At 36.8% G+C, this 25,196-nt stretch overlaps 2 protein-coding genes across 9 annotated transcripts in view; both read left to right on the top strand.

The window, feature by feature from the left end:
* Positions 1–10,131, top strand: part of LOC113441172 (kalirin-like) — a 76,793-nt gene extending 66,662 nt beyond the window's left edge. For all 8 annotated transcript variants that reach the window (XM_087920399.1, XM_087920398.1, XM_087920401.1 and 5 more), the window contains 5 exons: positions 291–368; positions 2,182–2,367; positions 5,908–6,079; positions 7,616–7,857; positions 9,112–10,131. In XM_087920399.1, coding sequence (XP_087776525.1) covers positions 291–368; positions 2,182–2,367; positions 5,908–6,079; positions 7,616–7,857; positions 9,112–9,363 — 930 coding nt within the window. In that variant the 3' untranslated portion in view covers positions 9,364–10,131. The remainder of the gene's footprint in view (positions 1–290; positions 369–2,181; positions 2,368–5,907; positions 6,080–7,615; positions 7,858–9,111) is intronic.
* Positions 10,132–13,441: 3,310 nt separating this feature from the next.
* LOC148128014 (kalirin-like) overlaps positions 13,442–25,196 on the top strand; it is a 33,048-nt gene continuing 21,293 nt past the window's right edge. The window contains exons 1-2 of the mRNA XM_087925862.1: positions 13,442–13,657; positions 19,708–19,767. Of these exons, the coding sequence (XP_087781988.1) occupies positions 13,562–13,657; positions 19,708–19,767 (156 nt within the window). The 5' untranslated portion in view covers positions 13,442–13,561. The remainder of the gene's footprint in view (positions 13,658–19,707; positions 19,768–25,196) is intronic.

Here is a 25,196-nt window from a genome sequence, read left to right as displayed (position 1 = left end):
CCCATCGGTTTCTGAAAATGCCTCTTGAGACCCACTCGTCTTTACATATTTTCCAAAGAAAATGTTATCCAAGCTCTTTAAAAATAATCAGTGGATTTAGATCGGCTGGAAGCTGCCTTTCTTCAAAGGTCGATTTGATGAAGGGGCATCTCTTGACAATATATCCTGATTTCTGATTCTGATCTGTATTCTCTAGCTGGAAGGGTTGCTCAGCGTGTGGTCCTAGCCAGGGGGGGTCCAGACAGCTTTTTATCTGTTCCCATATTTACTCTGCTCCCCTTCTCTTACAGAAAGCTGTGGAGTTGATGTGCCTTGTTCCTAAACGCTGCAATGACATGATGAATCTGGGACGACTGCAGGGCTTTGAGGTAGCCCTCTTTCTTATTCAGTAATGCCAGTTGCTTTTTTTTTCCTGAAGAAATGATTGAGGCTTCTTGGAAACTTTAAGAATGTATAATGGCCTCTTCTCAACACTTCTAGCTATTAGCAGTGGGAATATTAGGAGCTGCCCTCTAGTCCTCTAGAATATATACAGTAGTATTGAAAATATATATAATATATACATTCTTTGAAAATGTTTCTGAGAACAGAGCTCATCTTCTGTTGTCCAAAAGGTGCTTTTTCTGGAAGCAACTGGACTTTCTTGTTTTTTTTCTTTTGAAGATGTTTTGCTTCTCATCCAAGAAGTTTCTTCAGCTCTGAGAGGATGGTGGGGAATGGAAGGATTTCTATTCCTTGCAGGCAGCTGGTCATTTGCATCCTTTTAGAGGGTCGTTGAAGCACTTGGAGGTTTATCTGTGACCTCAGGGTCACCTAGGTCATGCTCCTGGTTCCTGTAGTCCTCAATTCTCCCCCCCCCCCCTCTGGAAATCCGTTCCTACTCCCACACTATTCAGGGATGTTCACCCCCAATTGTATAGCTAAAAGTCTGTAGAGATTCTCAGTCATGGTTGTCCCAAAGGTGCTTTTTCAGGAGGCAGCTGGACTTTCTTGAAGCTTCTTGGACGAGAAGCAAAAGGTCTTCAAAGGGGGGAAAAAAAAGCAGCCTCCTGAAAAAGCACTTTTGGGACAACCGTGATCTGGATGATGAGAATCTCTACAGACGCTCATCCTCTGCTATTAAAGCAGAGCCTATTTTTTTAGGCTTATGAATGCTGAAGTTCCCAGAGTGGGAGGCTGAACGTCGGTAAACTCCCTGATCTCATTTTGCTTTGTGGTAGCAGGTTGTTTGTTCTTATTGCCACCACCTATTGAAGGCATCTCACTTGGTGTCCACCCCTGATTAAAATGAGTCAGAGTTGTCGCAACCTGTCTTACTGGTCTGGTGATTAAGAAATCAAAATGCAAATGCTAAAACAATTTCTATAGTGTCATGTATGTATGTATAGAGATGACTAGGGTATTTCACTCCTTTCTCTCATGCCCATAAGCAATACATCAACCTCGCCATAGATAAACGCACCTTCCAACTTTCTTTTAAAAATGTTTAAATTAAATTGAATGTTAAAATTCAGTGCAGAACATAGCAGCTTGCAGATTGGTTATTTGGGGATTAGGGGAGCTTTATTTCGACACACTGGGAAGATGCCAAGCTAGAGACAGTTGAATTTGTGACTGAACTCCAGGATGATATGGACTAAATTCTTCTTCATCTGATAATATACAAACCCAAATTGATACTACAACTTTCATTTTTGGGGATCACAGTATTAAAGGACTGTTTCTTCCCCTGTGTTCATATTTGTGCTCTGAGATGGTTAGCAGAGATCCTGTCTGAAGGGTCCTTGCCTATAGAAATAGAGTGGGGATCTCTCTCCCACATCTCTGATTAAAGGATGTCCATACTAATGTTTTTTTAGGGTACTCATACTAGAAGCATTTTAAATGGGTGTACATTCTTGTTCTTTAATCTTAAACTGCTTCTATTTCCATGGAAGTTATTAGATCCCTTAGTGATTGTTGTCTGTTACATATAAGCCCCTGTCCCTACTCACTTGAAATATTTTTGTGCTAAATTCATGTGTATGAATGTGTGTTCTATTGGACTGTTGTCATTTTTATTTATAGAAGTTGTCCCGAGGATGAGGTACTGCATAGCAATTAGTAAAATAAATACATTATTTTCCCTGCGTCCATTCAATCTATGTTGACTTCATTATTTTTTTTTCCCACCCATCTTAGGGCAAGCTGGCAGCTCAAGGGAAATTGTTGCAACAGGATACATTCTATGTAACAGAGCAGGACTCTGGAGGGTTGTCTCGGCCCAAAGAGCGCAGAGTTTTCCTCTTTGAGCAAATAGTCATCTTTAGTGAACTACTTAGGAAAGGCTCCTTAACACCTGGGTACCTGTTTAAGAGGAGCATAAAGGTAAGAAATTGATAAAGCCACCAGGTCGATAAGAAGTTTGATTCTTTACATCTTTTTCTGGCCCTTTAGATGAAGGATACAACCCCGGGGCAGGTCGCTTGCCAGGGCAGGCCTTGTGGGGAGTCCTATCTACTTCCCTGCTTACCAACTGACTTAGTGGTGGCTCAGTGGCTAAGACGCTGAGCTTGTCGATCAGAAAGGTCAATAGTTCGGCAGTTCGAATCCCTAACACCATGTAACAGAGTAAGCTCCCATTACTTGTCCCAGCTTTTGCCAACCTAGCAGTTGGCATGTAAAAATGCAAGTAGAAAAATAGGGACCACTTGGGTGGGAAGGAAACAGCATTCTGTGCACCTTCGGTGTTTAGTCATGCCAGACACAAGACCACAGAGATGTTTTCAGACAGCTCTGGCTCTTTGGCTTTGTAATGGAGATGAGCACCGCCCCCTAGAGCCGGAAATGACTAGCACGTATGTGCAAAGGGAACCTTTACCTTACCAACTGACTTCACACTTTTCAGAGACCTTTTTGCTTTGAAAGGCAGCTGCTGCTTTAATCTGTTTCCTTGGGTGAAAGAGAGAGGGAGCCTTCCTCCAGGAAAGAATGGAAATCACCTCCATATTTTGCTCTCATAGCAAAACTAAGCAGTGGTTAGCCTCTCCCACTATATATCAATGGAGACTGTGTGGAAAGAGTTCATAGTTTTCCATTTCAATCGGTTGCTCTCTTTCTTCTTTGGAAGAGATTGCGAAGACCAGACTCCTCTCTAGAGCACTAAAAATCTCCACAGACCATTCTCATCCTGGACATTCATATTTTGATCTGTTACCATCAGGGAGGCGTGATGGGTGTCTTAAAATGAGGACTAATAGATTGAGAAACGGTTTCGTTTCCAAGGCAGTAATTGTCTTGAATCAAACAGTGCATTTGTCATTTTTATTATTATTATTATTATTATTATTATTATTATTATTATTATTATTATTGTTGTTGTTGTTGTTGTTGTTGTTATTCTTGTTGTTATTAATTTTTTAATTTTTAAATACTCTGTAGAGTGATTGTGATGTGGTGTTTGGGGCACAGTGCTGGAGTAGCTTTCAAATTTCATTGTATTCATGGAATGCAGTGACAGTAAAGCTATTCTATTCTATTCTGTTCTATTCTAACTTTGGCACTGGATCACAAGTAGCTGCAGGAAGGTCCGTCCTAACTTTGAATAATTGCTAGCTCAGTGGTCATTAAGCAAAGACTACCAGTCTAAGGATTTATGGGGAGAGACCCGGAGGCAAGATAGGCTGGAAATTACTCGCTGTAATTTTTCAACACTCCCTAAGTATAAGGAATTGAGAATGTTGGATTTGCATTGCAGTAGAAGGTAGTGAAATCCTGTAAATCTATGTTACCATTTCAGTTAAAGGAATTAATCAGTGGAACAACTTGCCTCCAGAAGTTGTGAATGCTCCAACACTGGAAGTTTAAAAAAAGATGTTGGATAACCAGTTGTCTGAAGTGATGTAGGGTTTCCTGCCTAGGCAGGGGGTTGGACTAGAAGACCTCCAAGGTCCCTTCCAACTCTGTTATTCTATTCTATTCTATTCTGTTCTAAGTAGTGTTAGCTTTCTTCCATGGGAAGAAAGGGGGGAGGGGTTTCCAGGATCTGCCGTATCAGCAAAGGAGAGTTAAAGGTGGAGAGCCATGCTCTCCCCTAGTTAACAGGCTTCCTGGGGCCAGTGGGAAGTTAGTGATGGGACACGAAAGAGACACAGCAGACAAAGGGGAAAAAAAAACCCCTCTCCTTTTTCACTTCAGAAGGTCAAAAGAATTGGATCATCAGTGCTTTTCTAGTTCTGTGCTTCTAGCATACAGGTGGTCCTCAACTTAGAACAGTTTGTTTAATGATCATTCCAAGTTTCAACAGCACCGAAAAAAGTGACTTATGGCCGATTTTTCACACCCGTGACTTCATTATTTCAACAGCATCCCCGTGGTCATGTGAGCAAAATTTGGATGATTGGCAACTGTCTCACATTTATGACGGTTGCAGTGTCCCTGGGTCGTGTGATCCTCGTTTTTGCGACCTTCTGTCAAGCAAAATCAACGGGGAAGCCAAATTCACTGAACAACCATGTTACTAATTTAACAACTACAGTGATTCATTTAAAGAACTGTGGCAAGAAAAGTCATAAAACGGGGTAAAACTCAGCAACTGACATGTTGGGCTCAATTGTGATTATGAGTTACTTACTTGTCCTGATAACTTCTCCGAAGAGCTTCAGCTAAGGAAACTATAAGAAGTTGTTTTAGTCAGTGTGGTCTTGTTTTGTCTTTGTGCCACATCTTGTATGCTTGCATAGGGAAACCAAAATGAAAATTACTAGTAGATGGAAAAGCAATAGAAGGGTGAACTCTTTGGTATATGTGTAACATGAGCTCTGCATCCCTTTGTACAGGAAAAGCCATTTGACGGGAGGTTTTCTGTAGGGTTTTCCCCTAGTATTTTACTAACTGGATGACTTAAGCAGTATATGGGTCCTTCCCAATGCAACTGTTTAACACCGTTACTTCTCTGTACTTTCTTTGACTGCTTTTATCCAAGTGATTGCAGTTTTTTCTCTTAACATTTTTTTCCTTGCTTGAAAATCAGTTTTGACATATATTGTATACCTTTACTAATGTCCTGGCAGGTTTTTTCAAGCATTATGTCACATCAGCTGAGCTATAAATCTCTTCTTCCAGAGACTCAAACCCAAACAGACTCTTGGCCATTCTTTTCCTAGCTTTGAGACTTGAATGCACCTGCCCCTTATTTAAGCAGTTATTATGTCTAGATCCAAGCAGCACTGGTTCTTGCCTCACCAACTTCATATATTTGAAAAATTCTGTTTTGCACATCTATATAGCGGGGCAATTCTGAATAATCAAACAACTTGATTTTTAACTTTCCCTCTTGACTAATTAATGTTAGAAGATGACCTTCACTCATTCAATTATTTGGAATTTGTCATCCAGTAATCAGTGGTAGGACGGATGTGATTTTTCAGATTCTACCTTGATCCCTCACAGTTAAATTATGTAGGATATAAACATGGTGAATATGAGCCTTACCATTTGAATGGTTCCTCAAGGGGAAAAGAGGCTTCAGAATAGATTTACTATAATTTTTCATTATCACACTGTTGTCTTAGGTAATTTTTCGGTCCAGGCAGCAAGATATAAGAAATTGACCTTATTCCTGCATACAGCTAGAAAAATTAAAAACATATGTTTAAATAATATAAAATCCTATCTGAACGTTCTCAACATGGACTAAAAACTTTAGCCGGCAGAAAAAGTTATCAAAATCACAAGACTGAGCAAATGGCATATCACTGTTGATACTCATATGTATTGGTAAGGTATCTGAAAAGCCATTTCAGACTATATGCAGTTGAAGGGCTACCTTTGAGTCCACTACTACTGTATAGCCAGATTCAGCATGATCCTTTCCATGTCCCCCTGTGCAGTTACTTTTAATTTTTTTTTTTTTCTGGCTACTTGCAGATGACATATCTAATACTTGAGGACAATGTGGACAATGATCCTTGCAAATTTGCTCTCATGAATCGGGAAACATCGGAACGGTTCGTATTGCAGTCTGCCAATCCTGAAATCCAACAAGCTTGGGTACAGGATATCAGTCAAGTACTTGACACCCAGAGGGACTTCTTAAATGGTAGGTATTTTTCTGCTCTGTTGAAATAAAGCCCAAGTATTTTGCAGTTGGCTGTAAAATGCTGATTGAATCTTACTCCAACTTCAACCTGATACCAATTATAGAGCCATCCTCATTATCTGTGTCATCCATACTGAGCTATTGAGGTCTTCACTTTTATATGAAACATGACTAGAAAAAGGCCAAATGCATGTTAAAGAAATATCCTTGTTAGATATACAAAACTAAGTTGAAGCTTAGCAGACTGTTGACACTATTGATATCTTAGTACTAGTGGCATATATTTTATCTTCGATCTTTATGTTAGCACTACTATCTCTAATAGATTGGTTGCATTCACATAGGAATATACTTCCAATATAGGTAAGTCTTAACAATTGATGGATTTATATCTTGGTAACTGCCATCCAGTAAAACAATTTTTTTTAACTCTTCACTGGGCATCAGGTGGGGAGGAAATCAACAGTGACACATGTGTGACAAATCATCATGGGAATCTTGTCATTATGTACTTGCATTCCAATATCTGCCACCAGTACATAAGTTGTGCCATTTACATGATTATATCAATATATACGTCTGGTCATTATGGCTTCCTATGGATGTCACTGAACAATTCAGAAAAGTCAATGGAGAAATAGTGGTTGATCCTTTATTTCAATATTACAGGCAACCCTCTCTTTATTGGGTGATTATTTGCATAGAGTTTAAATAGCCACAAAGTTGTAGAATAGTTCATTTATTCATTTTAACTTCAACCAGGAGTATGTAGGGAAAATGACAGAACTTTTTCATTTCTCATGATAGAAGCCTTCACCCTTATTTCTGGCACATATCTCATCATTCAGTAATAGCATGACATTGATTGATATGATTTCTTGATATGATTTCATTGATATGAAATTATTGAAATGATTTCTTCCTCATTTGGACCCTTCTAAGTTTTACAGAATACTAGTTTAAAATAGTACAACATGCTTTACTTTAATAAGTTTCATGAAGGATTCCAAGTTTCATATTTTATACAATGATACTATTGAACAAACTTAAAGTGTGTCACTATCATGTAAAACAAATTTCTATATATGTTTGTAATTCGGGGTGCATAATTGCCTCTGCTCTTTTGTCCTTTGGGCTGTAAAGCTAGAATATCAGAGAAGCCTGTGGCAACTCTTCATGAGACCTGAAATATCCAAAGCTATAGCGCTGTTTTCTTTGCTCATAGAGTTTTGAAACTTGCTCCTTCCTCTTCCTAATGAAAAGGTTTCAGATTTCCAACTCTTTTTAAACTAACGACTGACTAGCTTTCAGTTGTATTTGTGATACTATTTTTAAAAATATTTTAGGGAAATTGTATGCGGTAGACCTATCCTGGAAACTAGGAATATAAATTTTGTTTTGTTTTCTTTTGAGGAAAAAAAACGGAAAATTCTGCCACTGGTTTTCAGTGATTTACAAAGGTCATTTGTGACCTATTCTTGCTTCATGATGTGATAGATGGGGAGGCCTGCTGTAACGTTTCATATTCTGTTGTAGCATTACAGTCTCCAATAGAGTATCAGCGGAAAGAAAGCAGCAGCACAGCTGTAATGAGGCCCCAGACCAGCCGGGCACCTCAGCCCATCACCAGACCCTATTCCTCAGGACCTGTAGGACCTGATAAAACTTCAAAGGTTACAATGCGCAATCCATCGCTTCCACCTCTGAAGATATCTACCTCCAATGGTAACACAGGGCATGAACAGCACCAGCCTGAGGACAGATATGAACAGAGCAAGGTAGTGGAACCACATCCATTCTAAATTTGGCTACCTGTTGATCTGGTTGGTGGAGGAAGAAGCTGAGACACAATAAACCATTGTTTTTTGAAGAATCCATATTTGCTTGTACAATTCACCAATCCGTATGACAAATTACAATAGTTGACTTCACATAGCAGAGTATTCCAAACCAAAGTCAACAAAATTTATTACGTAAACCAGGCTGTACAGTAAATATATAATACATGCTCTGTGTATTCATTAAATTAAAAATATGCAAGTTTTTTTTATCATAGTGAAGATATGGAGGGATGTTAAGGAAAGACTTAACATCCCGCTGTATGAAGAATGAAGGAAAACTGCTAAAAAGCAAGCAATCTACCTGTTGGCAAACATTAGGCATTAATCATTAAACAAATGTTTATTCATGCCTTTACACTTTTTTGGCTGCCTCTTTTGAAGAAGTGGTATAAGGAAAGGTGGCCTTTTGACCAACCACCCATTTTCCCTTCAAAATTATTGTCCTCTTCTGTGAATCTCTAGACATGAATTTAAGCAACAAGCTGTTGGGAATTCATGCACTTTGCCTCCCAAAGTGCCAGAGCAGATGAGAATTTCAGCTTTGATCAACTGAAAAGATTAATAAATAAGGGACATGAAACATAATAGCTTAAATGTTCAAGCCAACATTGTATTGTGCTTTGCTTTAGATTTTGCCTCATCTGATTTGCTTGAATTGCAAGGATAAAAATGTAGACTTAGTTCTACTCAATATTGGCACTCAGTAATCTTTCCTTTGTGTCCTAGATAATACCGGTACTTGAATGGTTTCCAGGCAATTAAAAAACAAACAAGCTTTGGACCTCTTTTTATTAGCAACATATGCTCAGATTCAAATTTGAGATTTGAGAATACAATATTGCTTTCATACTGGGCCTTTATTTCTGAAATTACTACTATATAGTTCGATGTTAGTGGTCCAAGCAAAATTGTATCGATTCTGTTAATTTTAGTGGGTTTTGTATTCCCCTTTTGTTTTTTTGTTTTTTTCAGTCTGATTTGTGGCACTCTTAAGGCCCTAAAAGAATTAATGCGTCAGTACCTTATCTTGTATCAGTGGATAAAATACTGCTTCAGTATTTAAGGGGTGATTTGTCTAGCCTATTAGTTGCCTTTTTGCTGGAAGGCAAGAGGTACAAGAGGACAGTGATGAAAAGTTAACATTATGCCAGAGTTATCTTCTTGTTGGTGTTCTCTCTGTTTCCTCTTCAGAATGACTTGGGTGGGTGCAATGGAACCTCTTCTATGGTGGTCATCAAAGATTACTATGCATTAAAGGAGAATGAGATCTGTGTCAACCAGGGTGAAGTGGTCCAAGTACTTGCCATTAACCAGCAGAACATGTTCCTTGTATACCAGCCTGCCAATGACCACTCACCAGCAGCAGAAGGATGGATCCCAGGAAATATCTTGGCTCCCCTCACTAAATCAACTACAGATAGTAGCGACGGAAGCATAAAGTAAGTGCTGTGTTGGATTCCCAGGGAGCAGTATGTGGATTTTTGAGGAAAAGTTAAACACAAATGGTAGGATTTTCCTACTGTTTCCTTAGATCTTCAGTGCCATTGGAACAAACTGTGCTTGATAACACAGCATGGGGTATTCATCTTGGGATAATTGGGGGGTTTTTTGTGTGTGTTTTTCCCCTTATAATTTATAAAATATTAAAATCCATAGACAGTTTAAAAAACATGGTTTATGTTCTCCATCTTTTCCTAATCATGGACCTAATTGACTGGATTTCTATTTATCTTGTGTTTAAATAACATGTGTGTGTATGTGTGTAGAACCATACACACATATGTGAATGTGAAAGGGTGTGTGTGTATATATGTGTGTGAGAGAAACAAACAAAACAAACATTGCTCTCCTCTACTGGCTTGAGTCCTGCTTCTCAAGGAAGAGATTTTATGTTGTCTATGGCAATTTCTTGTACAGTTTGTAACATTTTCATTTTGTTTTGTTTTTTCTGTTCGCATATTTTGTATAAAAAAATTTTTTTGTTTGATAAATCCCTTTTGCAGTACATTCCTGTAAAAAGTATTTTGCACTATTTAAAAAAAAATCCCATATTTGAAGTCAGATTGTGCAATATTATGGATAGTCGCAATGTTCATCATTGTACCTGTAATGTAACTAATAATTTTAAATGTACTATTTTAAATATGTAAAATAAATTTTCACTATGAGCATGTTTTGAGAAGATTATAAAAGGACCAATTTCTGACCCTCTTTAGTTCTTTTTTTCTTTCTATGTTTTGTTCCTAATTTAATGAAATGTGAAATACTCTTTCCAATTTTTTTGTCATTTTGTTAATTTGAAATGACTAAATGCAAGAAAATGTTTTTTTTGATATTAAATACAAAAGGTACAATCCTTTTCCATAAAAAACTGTTGTTGTTTTTTTACACCTGCAGTTGTCAAACCAGTATCAGTTTTCTCACACAAAGTCACCAAAACTTGATTTTGCCAGTGGTAAATATTTCAATATTGTGGTTTAAATGCTGAAATACTATAACGTGTTCCTTGCCACAAATCACTAAGCCTGGTTCTGATGCTGTCATCCCAAGAGCTATACTATTAATTATAATAGGGACAAAACCATACCAATTGCAGATATGCCCTTAGCCATTGTTTACTCTTGCTTTTTCATAGATACTAACCAAGTTCAACTCCAAACAGGATTTCTCTTTCAACTCAGGACGAAATTTGATAAGAAGGAAGAATCAGTGATATCCATGATTAAAAACCAAGAAGAAAAAGAAAATGTGCCTTTGAAGCAAGGCCTAATCATTTATGTATAAATGCTTAATAATGTGTTAATGAGAGTGGTCTGACAGTGGCAGAATTATATGGTCTAGTCAATCTGCACATCCCATGAGCATAGCTAGAAATTGGCAGCGTGTGAAGTACTTGGCCCTCCCGTTCATAGGATAATGCTGAAGAATCACCGAAGTGATCATTGGGGAACCTCTGAGGTGGAGTCTTGCCAATTGTGTGTAATTAGACTTGAACTGACAGCTGCTTAAATCTCAGTAACAGCCCAATAAATAGAGTTCCTGAGAATGGTAAGATGTGGCGCTAATTGCTCCCATAAGTTAGTCTGTTTAGGACCGCTTCATATATGATAGCAACTGACTTAAAAATGCTACTCCTGCACAGCGGTGGCTTCCTCTAAGCCCCTTAATGTCTTGCTATAGAGAAAATGGCGTCATTTTTTACAGCAGCAACTTTTCAGGAATAAAACTGCTCTGCTATGATGAGACAAACACCAAAGCTTTGAAAATAAAGCATGACCTACCAGGCAGACATAATAAATACCAAAGATGGTGAAATAAGAGATGAGTGTGAAATGCAATGAGACTCATGCTAGGGAACAAATACACAGAGAAGGCAAACACACACACACACACACACACACAAAGTGAAACAAAAATAAATGACGGTGTAAGGAAATTTGTCAGTGTAAAAATTAAGGCTATTGATACAGGCTTTGGTAGAAGGCTATACCAAACCTGAATTCAAATATTGCTCAAATGTCTTGGATTATGGAGATTTTTTTCAGTTAATATTTTTTTAAAAGCCCATGAAATTACTTGCAGCTTTGCACATGTCATTTATAGCTATTAGATGAAGATTTCATATTATTGTAGAATGGTGAAAGGGCAATGAAATCATGTAATGTTTTGTGCATCCTGTTTCAGAGATGGGCCTTATCTGAATGTATACTAGAAATTGAGAATCTTTGCCTCCTTGTTACTATTGCAAATTTAAACAGAAAGAGTATCTTAAGCAAAGGTTCTAGACCCATCTAATTTCGCCTGTTTTACTTTCTTTAATAATACTTTCATTCTTCCCGCTGGACTTTTGTACTTAGATGGATATTGAACTCAGCTGTAATCTTGAAATATTTTTATGAGATCTATTATCAAAAGCCCTCCTCAAATACTTTTAGTACACACGTTAACTGCATATTATAAGAACAGGCTCATAGTCCTAGTTATATATATTGCATTTACAGACCTGCTGCTGGAAAAGCAAGAGAAAAGAGAGAATTACACAACTCCATTCATTCAGTGAATGTACCTATTGAAAATGCAAAAAAAAAGTCTAAACTTTTTTAGAGTAATTACCACAAGATATAAATCCATCCATACATACTGCTTGTTCAATAAGAATCCAAAAAGCTGCTTAAGAGACATTTCTTAAAGCCCCAACACAACCTACAAGTATTCATTCACATGAACTAAAGGAGGATACAGGAGAAAAGCCTAGTCAGACTTACAAGATTCTGTTATTATAGCCAATTATTAATAAAAGTAGCTTTGGCCTTCATGTGGAGTTGATTTGTGATTGGTTTGTTCCACATTGTGGGGCTGACAGTGGAGTACTCTAATTATATATAATTGATTTAAGATTAGATTTCATTCTTGCCGTGACTCTGCTTCTTAGAAATACAGGACCCACTCAGCACACCATTTGAAAACTTAGTGCAGCCTTTGACCTAAACATGGTTGTGTTATGTTGCAAGATTGGAACAATCCTCATATGGTCATTCATTTTCACTAGAGGTGCTATTAAATAGCTGAAAAAGATGTTTTTAATTCATGTACATTTGTATACTGTTCTAATCATAGATCCTAGGTGCATATGCATAGCATTTACTGCCTACTATTTTGCATGCTTGCTGCTATAGTATTACACTGTTGCTCTTGTGACAATTGTAATACGCCATGCAGAATCACCTATTTGTATAGTATGCCATTCTAATCCTGCATGAAGAAGGCACAATAGCGGGCTACTTAACCTTTTGTTTAAGTATTTCTTTTCATTTCAGTGCACTTCTCAAACCTACAAATATATTTGGAATTTGAAGAATATAATTTCTGCTAAAAATTAAAACCCTACATATAAATATATACTTTCATATATTGTTTTGATGAACTAAATTCTATATTTTTCCACTTTGCCTTTCATATTGTTTTCTCTCTTATACTTCCACATCCCAAAGAAAAGCTTCCTACTGGTGTCACACCACTTTATTCTTACCATCGCACAATATGAACGTAGCCAATTTAATTATGTCTTATTTAGAAGGAGTTTTTTGTTGTTGTTGTTTGGCAAAACATTATTGACATTGGACTGATCAAATGCAGGTGGGAGTAAAACTCTAGGAAAGTTAAGCATAATGAAGGTTGCGCCAGGAAATAGCTAATTCTGTTAATAAAATTGCAATTGAACTTCTGATGTTTTGGAATGTGGCACTGAACTCTGGAATATGGAACTATTTGTCCATATTGGGAGACACAGACTTCTCTTTCTATTCCAATACTTCTTATTTGTATTTGTATCTAATACTAAATCTTTGCATGTTACCAGTCTTAACTATACAGTTTGCTTTTCATCTGTATTTTAAAGATAATGTTTGGGCTCCAACAGGAATAACAACTGTATTAGAATAGTTTGAATTTCAGGTTTGAATATGTATATCCAAGTAGAGATATTGCAGGTGGCTTCCAACTCCCTGGGAAGAGCTGCAGAGATTCAGAACATGTATGTTCCTTGCCTTTCCACATCCCTTCCTCTTCCTACTAAGACCTGCTATTTGATTAGTGCATTTTTTGGTATAACAGGAAGTCATGTTCATGGCATACCCTGCGCATGAGAAAGCGGGCGGAAAAGGAAAGCAGTGGCAAAACGGAAGCCAATGGCCTACGTAAACCCAAGGATATTCTGGGCAACAAAGTCTCTGTTAAAGTGAGTAAGGCCATCTGAAGCTGTTCGCTGCCTACTGCTTCTCATCCTCACTCCCCCTGCAACATCCTCTCTGTGGACAGGGGGTGACATCTGGCTTTTGTTTTTTTTTGTTTTTGTTTTTCCTTGTTTTGCTTTTATTTTTAATTTCTTTTACTTTTTGGTAGTAGTAGCCATTCTGGCCGGCGTTTGCATGCAGGATTACAGCACAGCTTTTTTCTCTCCTCACCACTGGCATCCAAAACTGTAAGTAGAGCGAATGTCTGTGTGTGCTCGTATGCGTGCGTGCATGCATGTATATGTGCCTAGACGGCGAGTAGTACTTTACTTTCAGTAGGTTTTTTTTTTTTAATAGCATCCCAAATATACGTGTGGTAAAAGTTCACAAGAGTTGAATAGATCCAAAGCATGCAGCCTAAACAGGAACTATTGTAAATACGTTCTCACCATTTTTTTAAAAAATAAGAGATAAGAAAACTTGAGGAATGGTAAGCCATGGCAATGCAGTACAGGAAAATGATTTTGTAGGGCTCCTTTGTTTGCCTAAGGTCTTATATGGCATTATAGTCTTTCAGGCCTTACACAACTGCTCATCTTGGAGAAGCTACTATAGCATTCTTAACACAGTTTTTGCTTTCTAAGAATTGGGAGATGAGAAAGAAAAGTTGCGTGTTTCTCCTATTTTTCGACTCTGAGCTGGATATGCAATGTTCCAGTTTTTTCTCCTGACTTTGGCATGACACACCCGGAATTTTTATCTCCTTTGTAGAAAGAATTCAAATAACTTCCCACTTATATCCCAGATAGGTAGGTAAGTAGGTAGATAATAGATAGATAGATAGATAGATAGATAGATAGATAGATAGATAGATAGATAGATAGATAGATAGAATAACTTTATTGTCACTTTGTACACTAATCGACATACATTAAAATGAAATTTCATTGCATACAGCTCTCGAAGGGTCACAACCTCCAATATAAACTACCTACACATGACTAAATAAATAAACACATATATGTGCATGTACCCACATATTTGACACAGAGAAACAACACAGTCTAGTTTGGATGTATATATGTACATAGCTTAAGAGATAGTAGTGGGGACAAACAACAAACTTTCTTCCTGTTGTTGTCCCCAGTTCAATTGGTTAGAAGCTATTGATGGCAACTAAAAAATACAGAAGACATCACTGCTGTCAATGGTACCTATTTCCATTAAATTTTGGTTTGTTTATGTTATAGCCCAACAAATTTTGTTTGTTTATATTATAGCCCAAACTTGGTAATTCTTCATTAAACAAGTATGCATAGTTTGATATACCTTTGAAAGAGAACTAGTGTGATGTTATATGCTGGACTAGAAACAGGATATGGAAGCTGGTTAGATGATTTGGGACCAACTGTACACGCTCCACTCTAGCCTGAGAAGTACAAAATCATACATCTATCAACCTGCACTAGATTGACATGATAGTTCGTAGTCCATAACTCTCATTGAAGATGCTTTCATCCTGCAGTGGATTGATTTGTAACAATAGTAATAGTAATATCACCATCACTCTTTGAAAACTTTTGTGAGGCCTGGAGAGGTGGAAAACTGCAGCTTTCCCTTTTCCTATCTCAATAGAATTGACATATATTGTTTTATGTAATCTGTCTTGTGCAGTTGTATAATTTAAATAGCATATGAGTTGTATTCAATAGATACTTCAATCCAGAAAATATGGATTCAATAGAATTGTCCATTTTTTCTATTGTTAGATCTAGTCCATACTATAGAGAGAAAGATTAAGAAATGCCCCGTCAAAGATTTACTCTGATAGATCCACAGATTCCAAGTGAGCTGAAAAAATGCAATTAAAAATAAACACTATAAAACTATTGTCAAATCACCTGCTATCTTTTTGAAAGTTTGTACTGTTATTCAAATGTGAGGGGGAAAATTCTTAAGAGATTTGAGTAAAATCTACCCATTGTGACATTCATGAGAATTAGATTTTCACACTTTCTCTTGCCATATGTTACACTGAGTAAACAACCTCAAGAGCACTGAAACCAGCTGTCATATCCCAGAATATCTTCTGGCATTGATTTCAACAGTAACTTGGATCAGGCAATTAAGAGTCAATTCTTAATCACTTAAAAACCTGACAGGATAGAATAGGAATGAATGAGGCTTGAACAACTGAACTATTGTTCCAAGTTATCAATTCTTTGCCCATATTCTCAGGATTGTCTTATGCAGAGGTGGTATTCAGCAGGTTCTGACCAGTTCTAGAGAACCGGTAGTGGAAATTTTGAGTAATTCAGAGAATCGGCAAATACCACCTCTGACTGGAGATTTTACAGTATCCTTCCCCTGCCAAGCCACACCCACAGAACTGGTAGTAAAAATATTTGAATTGCACCACTGGTCTTATGCCAAGGGTCTTCAAACTTGGCAAGTTTAAGACTTGTGGAATTCAACTCCCAGAATTCCTGAGGTAACATGACTGAAGGAGGAATTCTGGGAGTTGAAGTCCACAAGAATTAAAGCTGTCAAGTTTGAAGACCCCTGTCTTATGCAGATACTACTGAAGCATAATTTATAAATGTATGTTTCCTTTATAAACTTCCTTGAACATTGATGTTTGATGCTATTTGTTTTTGATACCAGAACAAGACTTGATACAAAACAAAAACTTACATTCTGGGAGAATGGTACAAATAGAACTTAGCTCTATATTGTATTTCTTCTCCCCTCCCCCCCACTTTAAATCCTGTTCTAAAATTAAGCAGATCTCTGTTTCTATGTCACAGAAAGTTCTTATCCAAATTCAACTTCATTCAGCAGGATATTGCAAATTTTAACTTGTGTTCTTATAACAAATGTGTTTTACTTTCTTTTTTAATTAATCTTTCCCAGGTTTGTGTTTGCATTGTTTCATGGAAGTAACAGATGTTAGAAAGAAATAGAAATACATGTATTTCTATTTCTTGTAATTGCTGTAAACTGGGATAGAACTTCTGTATTTTTCATAACTGGGGTGAAGGAAGAATCCGTGCAATTGCTACAATCCCCATTCTTGAAGAATTCCTCCCCTGTAACTATGAAAGACAAGAGGAACCCTATTTTATCTGAACAATTTCAAATATGCCATCTGTGTAAAAACAAATAGATATTTACAGTTCCACAGAGATGGAAAATATTTATCAACCGGAAAGTACTATGAATCATTAGTGTTTGTCATCATTTCACTTTACTGCATTCCATTAAAATCCCACTTCTGATTTAAACCAAGATTATAACTTTCAAGAAAACAAATTCACATATATCAGAATACAATATTAAAATCCTAGCTAATAGTTCTAGTACATTTAAATTTACTCATCCTTTGCAGAAATGTTCTTTTTTAAATTTATTTCTAAGCATGTTAGATCTAAATAATAAATGCTGTGCCAGCAAGGTAAAAGAGCATATAAGATTTGGAGTGTTTTTCCTAACACTAAATATAAAGTTATCTTTTCTACATAGAGGACAATGTTTTGTTTAATCCCATTTTTTTCAAAACTAATATGTATTATTCTGATCATGCGGCTTTAAGATCCCATATAGCACATAATACAAAGCAATTATATCAAATATTAAATAAACATTAAAGTGAAAAGAAATGAAGTATTATCCACTCCTAATACCCAGACTGTTAAAGAATAATTTTGACAAGATTATTAATTCCATTATTATTCTGGCATGATCTACCAAAATTGAACATTTAGATGGGTAAACATTTTATTTTTGATAAAATAATCTTGTAATTTGTCAGAATTGCTTCATCAATAAAGTAATTGTGAATGAAATGGATTAAGAATTTTCTTACATTGGCAGGAATTTCTTCAAATTATTCTTACTCGTAAAGTGGGAAGAGGGAGTTTGGGATCTGGGTGGCTGGTTTGCAAATTCTCACCGCTTCCCAGAAACACACAGATCATCCACACATCCATCTATCCATCTATCCATCCATCCATCCATCCATCCATCCATCTATTTATCTATTTATCTATCTATGTAATGTGCTGCTGAATTCTCAATAACCCAGGTGGGGACTCACAGTTAACAAATTACAATAAAATTAATAAAGGGTGACAAGTGCAACAGATCAGAGAGATTGAAATGAGAAATCTCCCTTGCACCTGGTTGAAGAGCCCGCTCTCTTCATGGCTTTTCTAAATCATATCTTTGGAAGAACCTCATTCCAGAAGGCACACACTGCTACATAGCAGGCCTGCTTTCAGGTGATCCACCATTGTTTAATCGAAGGAACTCACAAATATTTCAGTGGAACAGACAATCAGAATTGCTTCTTGTCCATTTTGTCAGTGGAAAAGGTTTTCTGGACCATGGATGAAAAAAGCCCTGGCAGCAGGTAGCTTTGTTGGATGAGATCTATTGTCTTTTGACTGTACTTTTATTTACTTTCCTATCTCAACCATGTTATGTAAAATTGCAGTTTAAAATACTAATTCCAGCTATGGACTCTATATCATTTGTCGTAAGGTGCCACAAAACTCTTTGTTACTATTTCTTAAAAGTTAATTTTGATTTGTGATTTTTGCTAAAAACAAAACAAAAACAAAGAGATATGCACAACACAGGAAATATTTTTCCGTTTCAAGCTTAGAAAACAGCCTTTTCTGAAATGTTTTCTTTTGCTGTCTGAGTTGACAGCATCCTAACAAAATCCAAACAAAACTGGCTTAACTGTTCTATGCTATGAAACAAATGCTGTCCAGCGTTCTAGCATAGAAAACGGGTGGGGGAAATCTTGTGCTCCCTAAATTATTTGCACACAATTGCTACCCTCCTACCCAGTCTGCGGGAAAATTGTCTGAGATCACTTCAAAGAGAAAACAATGGAACCATTTTTTTTCCATATAGAAATTGTGTAATGTTTTCAACATTATTTAAATTATGGCTTGGCCAATCTTTCTTCAGCTGTTGACTGATAGTGATCAGAATGGGCTGCTATCACACTTATTTAACAATGTCAAGTAGAAATCTAGGCATATATTTTTCTAACACAACATGCTCAGAACAGCTATTTTAACACAAAATGGAATTTTAGTCCTCAAAATAAAGCTAAAAAGCAACAGAGCATCCAAGTACTGAAAGCAAATCCTCTTTTGAACAGATAATATATTAGGTCATGCCTCCTCTTCTTTATATATTGTAAATCTCATGAGCATTTATGGTGATTGAAGAGACCCCGCGTTATGGATGAATCCTATCGATGTCTTTGGTGGGAGGGGACCCAAATTCAAGATCCAGTTGTGTCTGTTTTGGTGTTGTGTGTGTTCTGCCAAAGGATGATCAAGTCTGTCAACACTGATAGAGCATGGATAAGATATATTTGGTGGCCACCTCCCTCCTTGAACAATCAATCCAGTGAATGGAGGAAGAATGCCCTGCAGTGCCATAGCAAGTGTGATACCTTCTGCTGTGCGCTTACAGTTATCTAAGTGGGAATTAAGAAATACAAAATCAGAAAATGACATTCAGATTTTTCAAACTGGCTTCACTTCTGAATTCTGGGCTGTTCAAGTTTCTTACAGTTGTAAAACATGCAAAAAAAATTAATGATTGACATCTGATACACATGGCTGAAATTCTAAAAAAAAAAAAAAGACATCCCAAAAGATTGAATGAAGCACTAGACTCTTGACTCCTCCAGAATTCTTATTTACTTGCCAGAATTGGATGGGAAAAGTTATTTAGATATAATTTTGTCAGCCAGGTTCCAAGAGCCCTTCCAAATGGGAAAGCTGATATAGCAGAAGTTGTGTTTCATAGTGCTGCTTCCATTAATGTGTTTTTCCAAAATTACTTAAAGACACTTTTCCTTTTATTTTGCCCAGTATGGTATTGCTTGCACCTAGTGACTTTCTGTTGGAAAGTATTTTTGAGTTATTGGTGGCCATTTCTATGTTGCTCTTAATTGCTCTGCTCTTCTTCTCTTTAATCTCTCTGCTGATCAAAACTCTGTTCTTTTTTTCTCCATGCTGCTCAAAAGGAGACAAACAGTTCAGAAGAGTCAGAATGTGATGACCTTGACCCCAACACTAGCATGGAGGTAGACCATGATCCTTTCTATCCTCCCTATCTCGAACCCAGTACTAAGTTCCCCAGAGAATTTTATGCCTGTTTTGAAATAGTATCTATAAAATTCGGTGTCTAAACAAGAGGGTGACTGTAACATATTGTAGATTCAGAGCGGAGTGCCCGTCCCAGACAGAAGATCTTAGACAGCAAACTATCTCTCATTTAATTTTAACAATATCCTACATCAATGTGAGAATTACATATAAGTTACCAAATTGTCTTGAGTTCATTCTGGAAAGATTCATTCTGTAAATGAATCCGGAACTTCCACTGTAAGCTAACACATCAATATGTACAATTAATGTCTCAACTGTTATGAATACAGCCGGTTTTCACTTTCTTGGTTCCACTGATCCAACTTTGAATGAGACAGTATGATATGCTAAATAATATGTAATGGGAGGCATCTATTAATTAGAATTTTGATCTGACTGCAATAAATAAAGAACCATGATACTTCAGTATTTAAAACAAGGTCAATAGCAATCAGAAGTGCTTGCTGTTCTAGTGAAATGCAACTGCTGATAAATGAGTACTAAGGACAAAAGTGCTATAAGAAGACATATATCAAGTAGTTAAAGCTTTCTTGGGAATCCCTGAGTTCTGATACAAGATATTGAACGTGAAGTTACTTAATCACTTAGAAGACTCTGCATTGCAAAAGATCCTTTCCGTTGAAAATAGTTGAATAATAAGTAAACAATAACATTACAATATGTAAGCACATAGATTAAAACCCAGAAGTGAGGAAAAATGGAAAAGATCAGGAGTCTCCAATCTTGGCAACTTTTAAGACTTGTGGACTTCAGCTCCCAGAATTACCCTGGGAGTATTCTGGGAGTTTAGAAGTCTTAAAGTTGCCAAGCTGGAGGCCCCTGTTCTAGACGACAACACATCATTAAGCAAGTCTTTTTAGAAACAAAGCATCTGTCTGAGCTTAGAGATGAAGCGCTTGTTATTGGGAAAAAATACTACAGAAAACCACTTTGCAATGATGTAAAAGTGCTTCTAATGTTCTCAAACCATTTGGAAAACATAAGAATATTAGACTTTTATAATTAACATGTTTGGGATGCCCGTAGAGCATACAGGTAAAGAGATCTCACTAATATTTAATGGGACTATGCAAATCCTTCCAAAGAGTTACTTCACAATGCTTGGGTATATGTACAAAAATCTATTCATACCCACAAAGTCCAGTAATGATGTAGCTAAATTCTTTTGCATTGTAGAAGACTTCTTTTTAATAATATGCCTAGTCCTAATATTTAATATATTAGAATGCCTAAAATCTGTATTCCTTTACCAATTCATAAATAAAAGCTAGATTTGTGGGTTTCTGGTGATACATAGGCCAGCCCTGAAGTCCTACCTGCCCACTTCCTTCCTGTGTTTACTTTTGGCTAAGCAATACTCATGCTGATATCAGAGTACTTGCTGTGCCTTGCAATTATAGTTTCTTTTAAAAGCCTTTTAATAGAATACCCATTGCTACTGCTTTGCCCATTCATTCATGTAAGTTTGAAGCCAATGAACAAAGAAGAAAAAGGGAACAAAACAAGATGCAGCAGTAATATTTGTTTGGATGAGGCAAGGGAGAGGATTTAAACAGCTGCTGTTCAAGTATTACAGCAGTAGTAAACTCTATGTGAGCACAAATAGAAAGTTTTCCACATATTTTTCTTACCTTGTCCCCATGAAAATAGAACAAATCCCTCACTACCAATTTGTTTTTTGGCAAAGAGACTCCTTCTGTGTCCATTATATATTTGTGTTGTCCAACTTGCCTCAAAACACTGTTGATTATGGTGCTACTTTGGTGTACATAAAGCTGCCCTAATTCTTCCATGAAACTCACTCCATTATGTTCCTCTATATCTAATCATTAAATTAGTAATGCTGTAGTGTTCCCCAGCTAATTGTTTATGTCTTCTAGTGAGTATACATAAAACAGAAACTATGTTTTGCTTTAAATCTGGAATATGCCCATTATGTTCTAGTAACTCAGCCCTTAAACACTGACATTTGATGACCTCAAGCATACCATCCCAGATGCCTAAGAACAGATGTTTAAAATCCATTCAGTTGCAATTCTAAAGAAATATATGAGTTTTGCAAGGTTATTTCCTAACTTGGATTGAAGTCCCAGATAATTTTCTTATCAAGAGTGACTTTTTCAACCACTGTTTGCTCCTGAAACTGTTGTTTGTAATTTAAAAAAAAAAAAGAGCGAAGAACGGTTCATCTGATGTTCAGGAGGCCTTCAGGCAAGAAAAACTCAACTAAAAACATATTGTTGGTCCTCACTGAGTCTATCCAAGCAGTAGATTGACAGGGTGGAAAAGACAGAACTATTTCATCTCCAGCAAATGTGTGCGTCCCGCTGTCAACAGCTTCCCCAGGTTAAAGCAAATTAATACAGCTCTTTTTCTGCTTCCTTCGTTTATTTTTTTCTACAGTTTTGCACAATGTTGCATTACTTCATTAGTACTCCACAATGGTTTAGCTTTTTTCTTTTCTTTTTCTTTTTGCTAACTTTCCCAGATTTGGTCCTCATAAACTTTTGAGTGTTTTTTTGCAAAGAAAATGATTTATGAAATACATTCCATTTTGCAGCATTAATAAATGAAAGGCTGCTACTTAATTGCCTCAATGTGCTAAGGTTCCTAGTGTTAATGCATTCCTTTGAAACCTGTAAGACTTGTTTCTAAGTCTGCAGATATGTGTTCCATACTGGCGTTTGCATGCTCAGCCTGAATTGTGGGTGATATGTTATGACATAGCTTGTCAAAATCCATTAAAATGAATGGCAATATTAAAGAAAGGCAATCAATTTAAGGTGCCCAGAATCCAAAAATATTCAAGGCTTGGGTTTGTTTAGAGGAATGTTATCAAGAGTAGCTACAAGATACTCAGCATCGTTGGTGGATCAAAAACCATTCAATTTTATTCGGTTTGATGTGTAGGGAGAAAAATACAACAAATTTCCTGTATAGGTAGAAGAGAACACCTGGAGAAAAGAGATAACTAACTTCAGCCTGGAGGCCATGGCCAGGCCTTGTTTGTTTGGGGCTCCCCAAGGCCCTAAGGCAAAAAAAAAAAAGCTAAAAATTTCAACCGTGTCATAGTAAGCAAGACTTACCACGTTTTGGAACAGTTAAAACAATACTTATTACCATCTAAAGAGGTGGGGATGAGGCTACATCAGGTTATTTATAACCTAAATTGTATCATATATTTGGGGGAAATGATCGAGATTGGGAAGATGCCATCCTCATTAGGATTGCCATTTTATCTTTTCTTCACCTCATCACCAATATTTTTCATGGCAGAAATGCCATAATTAGGTTCTTCCTTTGTCATCAACATTTCATTTTTAGATAAACCTTTGGAATGTGACCTTTCTAGTCAAAGTGGGCAACCTATTTGTCACCAGAATTAATATTATACTGTAATTGTTTTAGCCACAGGGAGTTTAGCAATGTGATCCCAGAAGGAGCAAAGCTGAAATGTCCAGGGTTGGTTGGGTGTAGTTATTTTTTTCAAATGATGTGAGTGACTAATCACACGTGTGCAGTTAAAGGACAGGTAAACTTATTCTTATTTTGCCTTTTGAAAGCAGTTTCACAACTCTTACAAAAGTGTAAGAACTGTAAATGACCCGTGGTCATAATTTGCCCACCCTTTCTTAACTGTGATTATTAATAATTACCTAGCAGTAACAAATAGCACGGCCTATTAATCTTGAATCAACAAGGCCAAAAACTTCCAGCTGGAAAAGCCTTAATTGAAATAGGGGCATCATCAAATAAAATAATTTTTTATTGGACTGCTGTAACAGTTTAACCATTCTTGGCACATATATGCCCTCTGCTGCTGAAACAAGTCTAATTTCTACCCTAGGGTTTAAATGCATTTGCTACAATATCACTAATGGTACAGTTCTGTACCAACTGGATTGTTTCCGGTGGATTTTATTATATTAGATAAAGATACTTCATCAAAGATTTAATTTAAAAAGCTAAAGTGAAATGCTGAATATGTTAACTGTAAATTTCAAATACTCTTGTGGCCAGGACTGTTTCTACCACAGGTTTTTCTTTTTTTCAAATAAGTATGATATTTTTGATAAATGCAATTTCCTTGTGTGTCTTTAGGCTTTTTAGTTCTCACAGTGAGTTTATAAATACCAAGTAGAGGAACACACTACATGAGAATAGTTCATACTTTAAAACTATCATTTTCTTGAAAGCAATTCCAGATCAGTATGAAGACTTATTGGAAGGAAATTATTTAGAGTTTAATGGATTTTGCCCAAAGGTTCTCGGGTACAAAATAGGTAAAAGTCCTAATCTAGTGGGTAAGATTGAATTTCTAACAGTCAGGTAAAAGAATTTTTACCATCGGGTTTGTCCTGATAGTAAGTGCAAAGTACAAATACAAAAAAAAAAAATCTTCACTTTCTTTGCAAATCATCCTGTCTCTGATGGTGCTACAGAATGACAAAAAAAGAATGGATTGCCATGAAGTAATCAGATATGGAGGGATTTTGAAACAACCAGTTTATTCAAAACCATCTGAGATTTCTGAACTAAAGTTGAGCAAGCTCTACTTATTTTATCTAAAGCACTTGAATACAATTACAGCCCTGGACTGTTTTGCTTCATCTGCTATTTTAACAAGGTGATTTTTAGGTGTGTGAGGATTAAATGTAGTGCTAAATATGATCAGATAATAACTAGAGCTTTGCAGCACTTCAGAACTGATTCCAGAGAGGTTCTTTAGCATGATCTCAGCAAAAATCACAGCTGGTTTAAAGAGCTTTTGTTGCACTCCTGCTTACTTTAAACTACCTGTTTGGAATGGAATCCAAAGTGCTGTAGAACTCTAATATGCCTATGGAGATTCTCAGTCATCTGGGTCATGGTTGTCTTAAAGGTGCTTTTTTAAGAGGCAACTGGACTTTCTGGTTTCTCTTTGAAGATGTTTCACTTCTCATCCAAGAAGCTTCTTCAGCTCTGACTGGATGAATGGAAGGATTTATATTTTTTGCTGGCAGCTGGTCATTTGCATTCTTTTAAAGAGTTGTTGAGGCCACTTGGAGGTCAACAGCCTGCACCTGTGTTCAACAGTGAAGGGACCCAGGGCAGAAAATATCCTGAAGAAAGCACAGCTCCACAACAGAGTCCTTTCAGTGGTTCCAAGAAGGCTCCTCACCCATTTGCACTATTCAGGTGACCCTGAGACATAGTCAAACCTCCAAGGGGCCTCAATGACTCTCTAAAAAGATTGTGGATGACCAGCTATCTGCAAGGAGTATAAATCCATTCCCCACCATCCAGTCAGAGCTGAAGAAGCTTCTTGGATGAAAAACAAAACATCTTCAAAGAAAAACAAAGT

The sequence above is a fragment of the Pseudonaja textilis genome, chromosome 1 (assembly GCF_049901715.1).
Source record: "Pseudonaja textilis isolate UNSWEBS1 chromosome 1, rPseTex1.2, whole genome shotgun sequence".
NCBI classification, from domain to species: Eukaryota; Metazoa; Chordata; class Lepidosauria; order Squamata; family Elapidae; genus Pseudonaja; species Pseudonaja textilis.
The sequence above is the reverse complement of the archived record's forward strand: the minus strand, read 5'-3'. Positions and strand labels throughout refer to the sequence as shown.